Source organism: Lemur catta, chromosome 1 (assembly GCF_020740605.2).
Source record: "Lemur catta isolate mLemCat1 chromosome 1, mLemCat1.pri, whole genome shotgun sequence".
Classification (NCBI taxonomy): domain Eukaryota; kingdom Metazoa; phylum Chordata; class Mammalia; order Primates; family Lemuridae; genus Lemur; species Lemur catta.
This window is the reverse complement of record NC_059128.1, coordinates 167,303,306-167,317,766: the sequence shown is the minus strand read 5'-3', so window position 1 is coordinate 167,317,766 and position 14,461 is coordinate 167,303,306. Positions and strand designations below refer to the sequence as shown.

Sequence of the window (14,461 nt, the reverse complement as noted above, 5' to 3'; positions counted from 1 at the left end):
TATAAAAATTTAGACGAAACCAATCATCTTAGATCTTAAAATGTTTTATAGCAAAAAACTAAGGAATATGCATGTGTTAATCTAGTTTCAGGCTTTGGCCACCATTGCAGCTCCTAATTCTAGCTGTAGGTCATAATCTGGTGATTTTAGCACAGTTAATTAATTAGTTTATTTATTTAAAAAATTAATCTTATGAGTAGATAATGTATGCACATGGTACAAATTGACAAGGTGTAAAGGGTATGCAGTGAAAAATAATTTCCCTACACCTTCTAATACTATCCTTGAGCATTCCAACCACCCAGGTCCCCTTCCCTGAGTCAACCACTATTGCTTCATTCTTGTCTTTCGTTCTAGAGGTAGTTGGTGTATAGATAAGCATCTGTGTGTGTGTACGCACACATACACACACACACACACACACACACACACACAATAAACAAGTATACTTTTCTGCAGTTTGCAGAGCACTGAACAATGTATCCTGGTAAAGGATCTTTGTCTCTTCATATAGAGTTGTACTTTTTTTCTCCTTCAAATGGCTGTATTATTATATGGTTGAGAGGAAACTGAGACCCAGATTTGGGAAGGGATTTGCTTAAAATAGTAGTAGGGATAGGGGAAGGGAAGCAGGAGGTAGAGATGACCTGAAATGGGAAAGTCACACAAGAGGGTGAGGAGACAGGGTGAAGCCTTCTTCCCCTGATCATGTGACACTGAGACGCAACCATAAACTTTCCAAAGGAGGGCTGTGGCTCTCAAGCTCTAACACTTTATCAGAAACTTTCAGTTCTTGCTTTTTTAAAATTTTACCAGGTGAAATATTTGCTTCCAAAGATCTCCAGACTCCCTGGTATATAAATTCACCATTGTAGATATTTTAATTTCACATATCTGTAGCTTCTGCTAATAGTATTGTTCTTCAGTGTTTACAGGATTCTGTTTTGTCTTGCCAGACAGACTGTGGTCCCCTCAGAGGCTTGGAGCTGTGTCTTATTCTTAACATGTATGTCACACATGCCTTAGTGAGTGGTCAGGAAAGACCATTGTGTTAATTGTGTTTTGAGATCGGAGTAGAACTCTGGAATTTCTTCTCTTTTATAAGACCACAAACTCAAAGCAGACTATTAGGAGACTTTAACAGATAATTGGTTTCTTCTGTATTCCAGAACATTCCCCAGTATCCGGGAAAACAACATGCAACTGCTTCTGTTAAGTGTCAGTAGATACTTTAGATAGCTGAAAGGCAAAAATATACCAAAATGTAGCAGAATATTCCTACCACCTACCCTCACCCCATAGTTCCTCTCTGGTTTCAGGAATTCTTCCTCATTGTCTGGGAGGATCTGCAGGGAACTGGTCCAGATTCCAACAGCATCCCCTGTGTCCCAGAGTGAGGTTTCTATGAGAAAGGCAGTACTTCTGGTAATTTCAGAGCAATTAAAAGGCTGTTTGGCTATAGACAAGTATTCACTTAAATCTGTACTGTCTATGTTCCAGAAGGAAATGGCTTTACTTATCAGCTGCCTATTTGCAATTGCCATTTGTTTCCAAGTAAGGGAAGATTAGCAAAAATGTTTATTTTTTAACTTATTCAAATATTTATATTTTCTCTAGTTTCTTTTCTGAAGTATTTTGGCTCATTCCTTTTTTCTGATATGCAACTGCTGTTGAGATTTCTTTAGTTCCAGTAGATTATAAATTTAGCTTTTGACCAGATCTGTTTCTTCATACGTTGACTGGCAAGTGAGATTCCTTGATACGTGCTAAAGTAGAGAAAATTGGACTTCAATAATTGGCGATTTCTTCTCTGATCCCAGAAACTGCGATTTAAAAATTTATATCCTAAGGACTACAGAGGGGAGAAGAGAACTGCCTTGTGAATGCCTCTCATGTTTAGACAGTCCCTCAAAAAGGGAGCTGGCAAAGGGCAGGCTTCCGTGCTTTATATAATACTTATATCCCTCCAAACTGCTGGTATGGCCAAAGGGGTTGCCTTCTCAAACCTCCTGCTCAGCCCTTTGCCACCTGTTACCATATACATCACCCTAGCCAGCTCCACTCCCATCCTCATCTCCCTCCCTCCAACCTTCCTCTCCCCCTTGCTACACTGAGATACTCTGGCGCCAGTCCTGTCCTCACCCTTAGCACTGCCATTCGGGCCCTTGACCCCTTTGCCAGACTCTCTCTGCTTTATTAGGGGTTCTAGTCCCTGGTAAGCTGCTCCTCTACTGAGACCTAGAATAAAGGAGACAGAGCAAGTTTGGGGAAACAAAGTTTGGCTTTGATTCTGTTAAGTTTGAGGGCTGTAGGATTATTAGGTAGAAATGTCTAGTAGGTAATTGGACATATGGGAGAGATTGAAGATAAAAGAGGACGAGATACAAGTTGATAACGAAATCCCATCAGTGGTGAAATGGGCTAGAACCTAGTGTACTAGGAGACGATTTATTATTTGAAGAGGAGAATGGACCTTTGCTTGGGACTGGAGTGCAAAGGATGGATGATCTAACAGATTTGCCTAGTGCTGAAAAGAAAGGCAGAAAGGGGGCCCCTCCGGGCTAGCCACAGGGGACAAGAACATTGCCTGAGAGTGAAGAAGCAGGGAGGACCTGTGAGGTTTGGAGTGAGAAGACTAGAAGGAAGGGGGGTCGGTGAATAAGGGATTGATGAGCAGAGTAAGGGCTTCCCCTGAGATGGGGGTCATCATTGGGTAGAGCGCCTTCTGTCTGGGTTGTGATTTCCTTTAGCAGTGCTGAGCAGCGGCAGTAGCTTAAGGGCCAGTCAGGATGCTGGGGCTGCCCTCTAGGGGTATGGAGGAGTAAGCGAACCAGCTGAAGGTGCCAATAGGACTGTGTCAATAATGTCTTTGGGGCACAGGCAGTGGGAAACGTGAAACCAGGGGTCATGACTGGGCTAGAGAGGAGGGAAGTGGCTTAACTGGCAACTGCATCCCAGCTATGAGCATAGCCCCTGGGTGACTTGGAGTGGTGGAGACAGAGAATTGGTTTTGTAGGAATGAGAGAGGGGTGGTCAGAGGTAATGATAGGATCTCTGATAGAATGGTATTTTTACATTTGTTTTGGTTATGGAGCAATTTTTTAATATGTAGGAATATTGAACACCAAATATGGAAGCCAGCAGGGCGATGGCAGAAGACAAAGTGAGCCAAGGGCTCAAGGCCTCTGCAGAGTCCTGTGTGTGTCATTGGTGTTGACAGCCTGAGAAGTAGCCATTATAAGTAGAGGATATCAGAGTAGAGGGGATTTTGCATGAGGAAGGGATGTCTAGAAAGGACCTAGTGATCCTTAAAGAATGCTGACCCTACTATCTAGGCCCTGAGGGTCAGATGATGTAGGATCTGAATGACAGGGGAAGAGATGACTTCTGAGGAGAGCAAGGTTGGGGGAGAAAGTGGGGAAGGCATTTGTGAAGAGGTTGAAAGTGTAAGAGGCTGTTCAGAATAGTGAGGTTCCCAAATGGGGGACAAAGCAGAAAGGCTGCGATAGTGTTCTTGACAGAGTACCAGGAGGGTTTGTGTCAGAATCCTTGGGGCCAGCAGTAGGCTGGTGATTATGGGGAAGTACAGCATGGCGATAAGGTAGCTAGCATCTCTGGAATTATGGCTGATGCCACTGCATGTATCAGAGGGGACCTGTACCAGGATAATAGTTAGGTGTATTGTCTTAATTATCCTATTTGATCCTCATAACATATTATTCTCATTTTACAAAAACCAAAACTCTGAGAAGTTACTAATTTACCTAAGGGTCACATGGTTTCATGGTTCCAAATCCAGTTCTTGCTGACTGTGCTAATTTCTCTTGTGCACCAGCCCTTCATGTATGGTTCTGTTCAAAGATAGCATGGACGTAGGGATATAGTCACTGCATTCTGACGTTTTATTGCTGGAAAGCCTGCTCATTGCTAGGCCATACTTGCTTGGCTGTAGCTCTCTAGCACCCTCCGGTGGCAGTAGTGGTACTGTGGTGGTGTGCGTGAACACTTCCTAGTCTCTGATGTGCTGCAGCAAGAACATTTTATTTGTTGTGAATATGGCACTTACCAAATACAGCCTTTAATAGCTGTCTGTGTACATATTTAACTGCATAGTAAGAGTTTAATATTTACATAGCCCTACAGTGTTTAGCTCAGAGACTTTTTAAGTAGAGTGTGAAAGTAGAAGCCCAAAGAGGAACTAAACCCTGGTTTGAGCTCTCCTCCTTATCCAATGCTTTAGCCAGTGCCCAGGGGCCATTCCCTCCCTTATAATCTAGAATGATACTCTTTCCCTCTTTCCTTTCATCTTTATTATGTTACCATTTCATTGTCTTTTTTGTTAGCATATATATACATATTTGAATGTCTCCCATTAAGAAAAGAAGAAAAGCTTTGGAACACCCCTCCCCACCCCCCGTTCCCCCCACAGTGCCTATCTCCCATTCATCCTAGTTAAGTTTCTTAAAAGAATCATTTCTTGAACCTCTTTCCTTCTATTCTTTTCTCAGCCCACTGCCTCATGTCTGTGCCAATCCTAGCCCTCCACTAAAGGCACCCTTGTGATCATTGAATGGGAGAGGGGTACCATACTTATCAAGACCCCATGGATAGGACAAAGGCCTCATTGAAGGTCTTGAAGGTAGCAGCCATTCTGAATTTCAATTATTGCTTTGCAGTTTGAGCTGCTTTTTCCATGAACTCTCTATAGCAACAGGCTGTACTTATTTGTTGATGCTGATTGGTTTTGTTAAGCTACATTGGGCAGGCCAATAGATAATACTGGTTTTCTAGGGATGTCTCATTGGTTACCTGTCTTTCCTTCTGGATTCTGAATCACTTGAGAAACGGGTCCAGAGGTTAGATGGGGATCCAAACAAGAACTTTCTTACTGGTGAAAGGCAGACCAGAGAATGTGACATAGATCTTCTATGAGAAATTTGTGCCTTGAAATCTGATTATTGGGTGAGTAGGTCTGCAAGGTAGATATTTATCCACCAGCCACATGGAGGCCCTCAGAGCTTTGCTTTCATCAGTCAGAGAAGATGTTGATGACTAGTTATGGTCTGTGAATTATATGCCTCAACTCCTTGATTTTTCATATCTGGCTTTCCAAGGCTTCTCTGTTGATGGCTATGTAATCCTCAGCAGGATATCTGAATCTTCGATGGCAGGTTTTATAGGAGAGTGGTTGTACTGTTCTGGACATAAATAGGGAGTGGCTTACTAGGTTGAATTTTTATCCAAATGAAAATTCCTAGGACTATTTATGACAGTTTGGATTATTTTTTATAGCTAAGTTATTTGAACGTATGAAAGACTCATGCATCGATTAGTTAATGAGCTAATCAAGTTAAGCTGTTAGTGTCCTTTCTGTTATCACAGATCCATTTTAGTTTATTTCTCTCCATTTTACAGGTTGAATATAAGTTAGGATTCCAAGTAGACAATTTTGTGGCTATGGACATGCCCCAGGTCAACATTTCTGTTCAGGGGGAAGTTCCACGCACTTTATCAGGTGAGTAAGAGTCCTCAAAGACAGAGTTAGCATGGTGTTTTCAATTGTGTCCTCCACATCCCAAAAAGGACAGTTTAATTACTGATATAGAGTGTGTCTTAATAGGCATAAGATGTATAAGTTCTTTGAAAAATAATTTTCGTAAATATTAATTATTTGCACCATGTTCTTAAACCATTCCCTCTTTTCCATCCTTCTAAAACTGTGCTCAGCTCTCCCTTATCTCCTTTTCTACACTGATGGCACTGAGCTCCGCATGAGTCCCTGCACCTGATTTTATTTCTCTTTGTTGAAGTCCCACGTCTTGCACTGTGGCCCAGATGACCATTGCACACTCACATCTGACCACATGACATCAAGTCCATCAGTGCCCCTGATCCCATCCACTGCACATTCCAGACTCCCCAGCTTGTGTACTGGTTCCTTTACCTTCCAGCTTTGCCTGCCCGTCTAGCCTGTTGCTGCACTTGTCCCAGCTTCCAGCAGTTCAGACTACGTACAGTTCTGATATCCAAGCCTTTGCACATGTTGGTCTCTGTATTTGGAACCATCTTTTCCTCTTTTCTGTTTGTGAACTCCTGTTCATCTTACTTATTCTGCAAGACTCAAAATCTGTCCTTTTCTGCCTCCTTTCTCCTTCCAGTTAACTCCTTCTTCTGTTCTTCCTGCCCTATAGAACCTTGTCTTTAACTGTTTTTGCACTGATTATGTTGTCTGGTAATTCCCTTGGTGCCTAGCATAATGTCTGGCACAGGATATGCACTTTAGTACATGTCTGGATTAAATAACTTATTTACACCAGTTTAATTTCTTTTGAGCAACTTTTTAGAAAAGCTCTTGAAGATGTGAGATTTTAAGAAAATGGAAATTTTAAAAAATTGAAAGTAAAAGCTACAGCAGTGTTGTGGAACTTTTACGGGCCATCTTATTCACTGTTATTAGTGACATGCATTAATCTAAGCTTTAAGAAAGCACAGGAACGCTAGTTAATTTTTACAAGTCAGTCAAGAAATTCAGAAATGCCCATGTCTTTTATGTACTCACACAGATAGGAGAGTGAGGTATTCTTAATTTGTAGAAAAAGAATCTTAAACTGAAAGATTGAGGAAAAAAATGATATGTACTAAAGTCTGTAATCTCATTGCTACAGTTACTGATTGAATAACTGATTTGTATTTAGATAGGTGCATTTAATTCATAGTTCAGAATTTATAGATTCATTTATAGGTTTATATATAATTTTTTCCTTAAGAGCAATACATAATTGCATTTTGATAGTGAATTATCTTTCTTTTTTATCACATAATTTCTGTTGCTATTGCTGATATGACTGGTAAGGCCAGCAAGGTTTGCCTTATGATCCTGTAGCTTTAGTGTATTGGAACAGCAGGACTTAAGAAGCAAACTAATATATTAAAAACCGTGAGCAAAAGTTTAAGATAATTATCTCTTCATTTATGTCTTAGTATGTTCTTTAATGCCAACTTTTATATCCATGATTAATGAAATGCTTAATGTCTGGAGCTACGGTAGTCTGAAGATAAGATCTCTGGAAGCTTTTGTTTAATTTATTTAAATGTACTATTTTTAGTTTTATTGAAGCAAAAACAATTTGAAAATGTTTAATAGAGCCACTTTTTGGACATTAAAATTGATTTTTAGAAAATTAAAATGTTTTTTCTTATTTTTTTTAAACAGTGTTTCGGGTCGAGCTTTCCTGTACTGGCAAAGTAGATTCTGAAGTTATGATACTTATGCAGCTCAATTTGACAGTAAATTCTTCAAAAAATTTTACAGTCTTAAATTTTAAACGAAGGAAAATGTGCTACAAAAGTAAGGAATTTACTTACCAAGATGTGTTTTATGTAGATGTGAGAAGGTCAAAAATAGATTTTGTTGTCTTTTCACAGATCTAATTCTGACCAAGTCTTAATTACAGTTACAGATGAGAAAAGAGCACTAACAGATGAAATTTTGAAATAATCACCAGATAGTTTGTAGCCAGGAATTTTACTCAGGCCTCATTCAGTCCCTGCTTTCTCAAAATCTTTGGTCAGAAATGCTAGTATATTTTCCATTAGGAATGTGAAGTAGTACTAAAGTGGCTGAAGAGGTAAAGAAATAAGATAAATCTAACAGGAGCCCTGAGTGACAGTGTTAACTGTGTTTTCCTTAGAAAGTTACTTTTATGCAGAAGCATTGCTCTGGGGTCAAATAGACCTGGGTTGGAGTGACAGCTGTGCTCTTTTCAGAATAGTGGGGCAAGTTACTGAGTCTCTCTAAGGCTCAGTTTTTTCATCTGTAAAATGGGCATGATACCTATTTCAGAGGTTTTTATTGTTGATACTGTTGTTTTTTAAGATTAGTTAAATCTAGCCTAAAACTTAGAGTACCATATATAGGAACTTCATGTTAGTAGTATTTGGTTTTGGATTATATTTTATTATCTATTACTTAAGAAATTACGATGGATTTGAAAGAGTTCCAGTATGCTAGGTTATAAATCAAAGAATTTTAGAGTTCTTCTTAAAGGTTATTTCATCCAGCTCACTTGCTTTAAGTTCCACACAGGTAAAGTGACCTGAGTTTACAAGGTCTTGTAGGAAGAATTGGTTAGTATCTGAGATAGGAAAAAAACCCCAAATCCTTAAAAAACCCCTAAACTTATGAGTGCTTACTGTGTTCTAAGTGCTTTACGTGTGTAAACTCATTTAATCCTTACAGCAACCCTAGGTAGTAGATTGTCTCATTAGCTTCATTTTCAGCAGAGAAAGCTGAGGTTCAGAGACTCTAACCAACTTACCAAGGTCAGACAGCTAAGGGGTACAGCTGGGATGCAGACCTGTGCTCTTAACTTCTTTGTTAAACTATCTTTTAATAAATTTCCTAATTGAAATTAGTGTTGAGTGTTATGAAAATGCTTAAGGCTAGGAAGTGAATTATAATGGCTAATGTCCAGGTACATGCCAATGAAAAAGCTATATTGCATTAAAATAGATATTTTAAGAATGAAAAGTTAGTACCTTTTGGCTTTAGTGTTTTGATACATTTTTCAGTTTTAGTGTATTCAATTATATATCTACTTGTATGTAATTTTAAAGCCAAAGGAGACTTTAGAGACTCTCTAGTCCAACCTAGTTATTATTTAATTGATATAAAGAGACTGGGCCTTAGCAAGGCCACCTAGGCTTACACAGCTGGTCTGTGAGGAGTATAGAACATCCATTTCCTGATTCCCAGGGAGGTAAGTGGGCAGTGACTGACTATACCATGGTGCTTTATCTATTACTCTTAAAGGCAGAATGACCAGACATGGTGTGGTCTGTGGATCCCATCAGTGCTAGTACCTGCTAAGGTTAATAACGGTGAACTGATGTTCAGAATGATCCCATACTTTCTCCATTTTCTTTAACATGCACATGAAAATTGACATTAAAATTCTGTGTTGGTGTAATTTTCTATTCTGTTTTAGACTTAAGGTTAATATCGTACCACTCTCTTTTATTTGGTGGTCATTCAATTCATGTTCATGACTGTCCCTTTAATATGTGATCCTAATGTATTTATTTATCTGGTTTTCCAGCCTACTACATTTCAAAAATGGTCACAACAGAAAATATATCTGTAGTATAAGGAATGTTAATAGATGTTATTGGCAAGAAGAGTTTCCTTTATCATATGAGGGTGGGAATTATGGATTGGACAATTTTGTTACTCTAGATCCCTTTGAGCCTTTATATTCTGCTAATGTGCACTGTGAACCTCCAAAGAGACAATGTAGTATGTGCTTTCTCAAAGTTCTTGACCGCAGAAACCTTTTTTCATTGTAATGCCCTTTGGCTAATGCTGGCACAGACTGTTGATTGATAATTGCAGTGATGATTATCAGAATAGTAATGTAGCTTTCATTATTTTGCAAAAGAATACCTGTCATTGAGTTCAGGCAATAGAATGCAAAACTATGTTAGAGAAAATTCAGAAAATGTAATTATATGTAGTAGTTAAGGATTTTCATGGAAATGAAAGAATTTTGAAAGCATATTTTCTTTTTAATTCAGAACTTGAAGAAGTAAAAACTTCAGCTTTGGACAAAAACACTAGCAGAACTATTTGTAAGTGTTACTCTATTATCTTTCTTCATTATTAGGGGTGGAAAAAATGGGTGATTGCGTATCAACGTGATTGTCTGCAGCTTGGAGGCCTTGTGGTTTCCAGGTTGTCAAATGATAATGATAATGACACTATGCTGTTTATTTTGCTGATGTTTTGTAGATTGGTAGGTAGGTCAAATGAAACTGTAGAATATTGAGTATTTTGAGAAGCAAAATTAATGAATATCTTATAACAAGTTAGCTCAATCTTTTATAAAAATTTATATCGTCTTTTCAAGTAGTCATAAAGTATGAACATGAAATATGTGTAAGATCTTTTTGTTTGTTTTTTGAGACAGAGTCTCATTCTGTTGCCCTGGCTAGAATGCGGTGGCATCAGCCTAGCTCACAGCAACCTCAAACCCCTGGGCTGAAGTGATCCTTCTGTCTCAGCCTCCCAAGTAACTGGTACTATAGGTGTGCACCACCATGCCCAGCTAATTTTTTCTATTTTTAGTTGCCTGGCTAATTTTTCTATTTTTGTAGAGATGGGGATCTTGCTCTTGCTCAGGTTGGTCTCAAACTCCTGACCTCAAGCAGTCCTCCTGCCTTGGCCTCCCAGAGTGCTAGGATTACGGGCTTGAGCCACCTCACCTGGCTGAGATCTTTATCTATTAGCAAAGGGTTAGGAAATCTAACTTGTGGCCTGGACTTAACTCTTAGCTAATTTCATCCAGGTGAAAGTGTAAGCTTAAAGATATTATGTTATTTAAACCTACAGAGCAGATATGCAAAGTGGATTTTATTTTTCGGTATGGGTTATGTTTAGATAGTATTACAGGCTTCGTTTTTTTCTTTTCTGACATGGAAACATCATTGAGTCTTACTCTTCCTGAGATAGTTGTAATAGCAGTATCTTAAAAGGATACTAGTCTCTTCATGGAAGTAGACTTAAAAAATATTTTCTTGAAAGTTTCAAGCATACAAAAGTTCAGAGTATGCTTTGATGAACCCCCATGTGCCCATCACCCAGCTTTAGTAATGATTAACATTTTTCCAGTGTTCTTTTATTGATTCCCTCCTCCTTTTGTGGTTGGTTAGGGGTGTTAAGGGGTGTTAAGGTAGAGTATTTTCAAGCACATCTTAGGCATCATATCATTTCATTCTTAAATATTTCAGTATGGATCTCTTTTTAAAAGGCCTTTAAAAAAAACCCCACAATCACCTAATACCTATTCACTTTGATTTATCACATATAACAAAATTAATAGTAATTCCTTAATGTCTCCTAATAGCTAGTCCATGTTTGAATTAATCTGATTGTTTCAAAAATGTCTTTTTATAGTTTCCTCCCCCTTAGGATCCAAATGAAGCCTACACAGCTGTGTTTGGTTGATATGTATTTTGTATTAATCAGAAACAACCACCCCTTTTATTCACATTATTTATTTATTGTAGAAATTGTATCATTTGTCCCATAGAATCCCCTACCTGCTATATCTTCCTGGTGTCATTTAACATGATTTTCTCTCTCCTGTAAACTAGTTGTTAGATTTTGTGCTTGATTAGATTCAGGACCAGCTCTTCTGACAAGAATGGTACATAGGTGATACTGTGTGCTTCCTGTTTCATCTTTTCATCACGTTGGGAGGCATAGAGTATCTGAATGTCCCAAAATAGGCCTTTTTTGATGGTTAAATAATATGAGATATTGTCTATTTGGTAGAATATTTCATTTGGATTTATCTCTGAAAAGAAAGGAAAAATATTTTTAAAACCATCACTGTTCCCAAAGTTTACTTTTCAAATTCTTATGATTTTACCCAGTTCTCTTATGCTAGTAAGATACTATTTCTCACAAAGAGCAGTATTGCATAGTCTTGGCCTTTGTCTCTTCCTTGCTCCCTCTCTCCCTCCCTCCCTTCCTATTTATCCATCTATCCAACACTTTTTGAGAGTCTGTGATGTGCCAGGTGGCATGACAGAGGGCCAGAGGATTAAACCGTGAGCAAGCAGACTTTGCCCTCAATTGCTTATAATGTGGCAGGGGAGGTGGACAAGGCAATAGGCAGTGACAACAACACAGCATGGCCAGCTAGGATAAGGCATGCGCAGGGGGCTTTGGGAACCTGAGGACAGCTTCCTGAGGACAGTGACATCTCATCTGAGAGTGAAGGGTGCCTGAGTGGTGGCAGGTGAATTGTCAAAGTGAAGAACGGAAATAGTGCATACACAAGCCTGGAATTTGGAGATAATCGAGCAAGGTACATTTGGGGGGATCTACCCAGCAGAGTGGTGTCTTCTGCTCTTTTCTAGAAAGTGCTCGGATAGCACTGCCAACACATGCCTCAGGGACTTTTTCCGCCCACCCCTCCCAAGATTGAGCAGCCCTCACCTGGCATACAGTGAAAATCATGCTTTTATTCCAGCTACAGCCAAGTCTAACTGCCCTAAAAGCCATTTGGTCTCTTTGCATTCTGATTTGTTGTTTGTTGATGCAAAGTTTAAATTTTAGAAAGCAATTTTATTTCTCTTATTTCCGTGTTTTTGAAAAGTGTAACTTATCTTTTGTCCTCACCTTTCCCTAGAACTCCTAACTTGAATAGCTGTTGATTTAACATCTCTACATGGATGTGTACTAGGTACTCCAAATTTTACTTGGACAAAGCAAAACTCTTGATACTCCCTTCCCCCAACCTGCTCATTTTTTTTTATCGTTGTAAAGGTACCGTTATCCAAGTAATTCCCTAAGCCAAAACTTCAATTCCTCTTTTTCTTTCTACCTTACTACAATTTATTAGCAAGGTCTCTTGACTCTGCTTCTAAATCCATTTACTTCTCATCTTTACTGTGACCCTCTTGTCCAAACCACTGCTGTCCCTTGGACTACTCTGGTAACCTTCTAACTTTCTTACTCATTGTCTGCTCCTGCTCTTGCCCCGCCTACACAGCATTCTTCACACAGCATGCAGTCATTGGTGGTTTTGTTTTTTTTTTAAATAATTTTGTGTGTCATTCCTTTGCTTGAAACCTTGCAATTATTTCCCATCTCATTTAGGATAAACCCCCAATTCCTCAAGTTTTATTCAATAGAAATATGATGTTAGTACTCATCATCAAATATTACATGAATCTCCAGTCCCACCAATTCTGCTTGTTTGTGTCTTCCACTCTACTTGCTCATGTCATATGCATCTGTGTGTGTCTCGTCTCAGTTTGCCTCTTTGTGTGATGTGTGTGTCTCTCTCTGTGTCATTGGGTTATTTTCTCTATTGCTGAGGCTTTCTTTCTATTACTCTTTCTTTGTTAAATAGTGTAAAGCTAAGTATCATTTTGTTTAATGACTAGAGTCTTTAAAACGGATAAAGTAATTTCTGTTACTCTCAAAAGAAAAAAAGGTTAAATGTTTGTTGTTAGTTTCTAAATGTGTGAGTCCCTGTTGTTTATTCCTTCTCCTGTGAGTCAGTGATCCTTGGCAACAAAAAGATGTCTGATCCCTCTAATCCAAGCATCACTGTTAAGGAAATATGAAGAATCTGTAGTTCTGCACTGTCCAATATGGTAACTATTAGCTTCATGTGGCTTTTTAACTGTAATTAAAATGAGATAAAGTTAAAACTTCAGATCCTTAGTTGTACTAAGTACATTTCAGTGGCCAGTAGTTGTGCTAGCTACATTTCAGTGCTTAATAGCCACATGTGGCCATTGGCTACTGTATCAGACAGTACTCTGAGAACATTTCCATCAATGCAGAAACTTCTGTTGGACAGCACTGCTACAGTACATTATATGTGCTGGTATATTTTATGTATACCATTTGTGAGTGACTATTATACTTGTTAACCAAAAATTTTATTAAAATTTTTAATTTTTGTTAAAAACAACAACAAAAACATCAAAAAAAATTGTGTGAACTTACACCACATGCTTCTGGTAACTGATCTTTTATCAACGAAGGGGCACATGAAATGGAAATTTTTTTTTTTTTTTTACAAAGAACAAGATACTCATTGTGTATATTGGGTCACAAAGCAATCAGTCACATTTGTTTAAAAAGCTAAAAGTGCTTTTCGTTTTTATTTCAGATGATCCTGTACATGCAGCTCCAACCACTTCTACGCGTGTGTTTTATATCAGTGTAGGGGTTTGTTGTGCGGTTATATTTCTTGTAGCAATAATATTAGCTGTTTTGCACCTTCATAGTATGAAAAGGATTGAACTGGATGACAGGTATTGTACATGTTTTGGGAAAGGAAAAAAATAAAAGGAGTTATTTGCATATGTGTGAGAGCCCACATACATACTGGTTCAGGGGAAGGAGGGAGGATGATCGAGCCCTAGCCAAAGGGAAAATAAGATGACCTAATCGCTGTCTTTGTGTTTCTCTGATTTTATTTTTATTTTTTAAAATTTGTGATGTCAGGAATTACACTTTTTTAGTTGTAGGGAAGAAGTGGAGATCAGGTATATTTTTTCCATCCCCTTTGACAGGACTTTACTTCAGATTGTTATTACCTTTTAAAAATTGCCTTGTTTCTTCTAGTTCCTCCCTCATCCATCCATTCATCCATCCATCCATCCATTCATTGATCTAGTAAACATTTACTGAGCACCTGCTATGCTTTAACCCATTGGTTCTCAGCTTGGTTACACATTAGAGTCATGGGGAAGCTTTTAAAACGTAGCATTACTTGGATCCACGTTCCAGAGATTCTGATGTAATTGGTTTAGGGTAGTGTTTGGGCGTCAATATTTTTCTTAAAGCTTCCTGGATGATTCTGATATATAGCCAGTTTGAGATACACTGGGTTAGATATTATGCTGGGAACATGAAAATTAATGGTATACTTCATGA

At 38.5% G+C, this 14,461-nt stretch overlaps 1 protein-coding gene across 2 annotated transcripts in view; it reads left to right on the top strand.

The window, feature by feature from the left end:
- The window catches only part of RYK (receptor like tyrosine kinase), an 89,198-nt gene that overhangs the window by 33,667 nt on the left and 41,070 nt on the right, over positions 1-14,461 (top strand). For both annotated transcript variants that reach the window (XM_045539010.1, XM_045539001.1), the window contains exons 3-6: positions 5,416-5,515; positions 7,214-7,348; positions 9,574-9,627; positions 13,692-13,836. In XM_045539010.1, the coding sequence (XP_045394966.1) occupies positions 5,416-5,515; positions 7,214-7,348; positions 9,574-9,627; positions 13,692-13,836 (434 nt within the window). The remainder of the gene's footprint in view (positions 1-5,415; positions 5,516-7,213; positions 7,349-9,573; positions 9,628-13,691; positions 13,837-14,461) is intronic.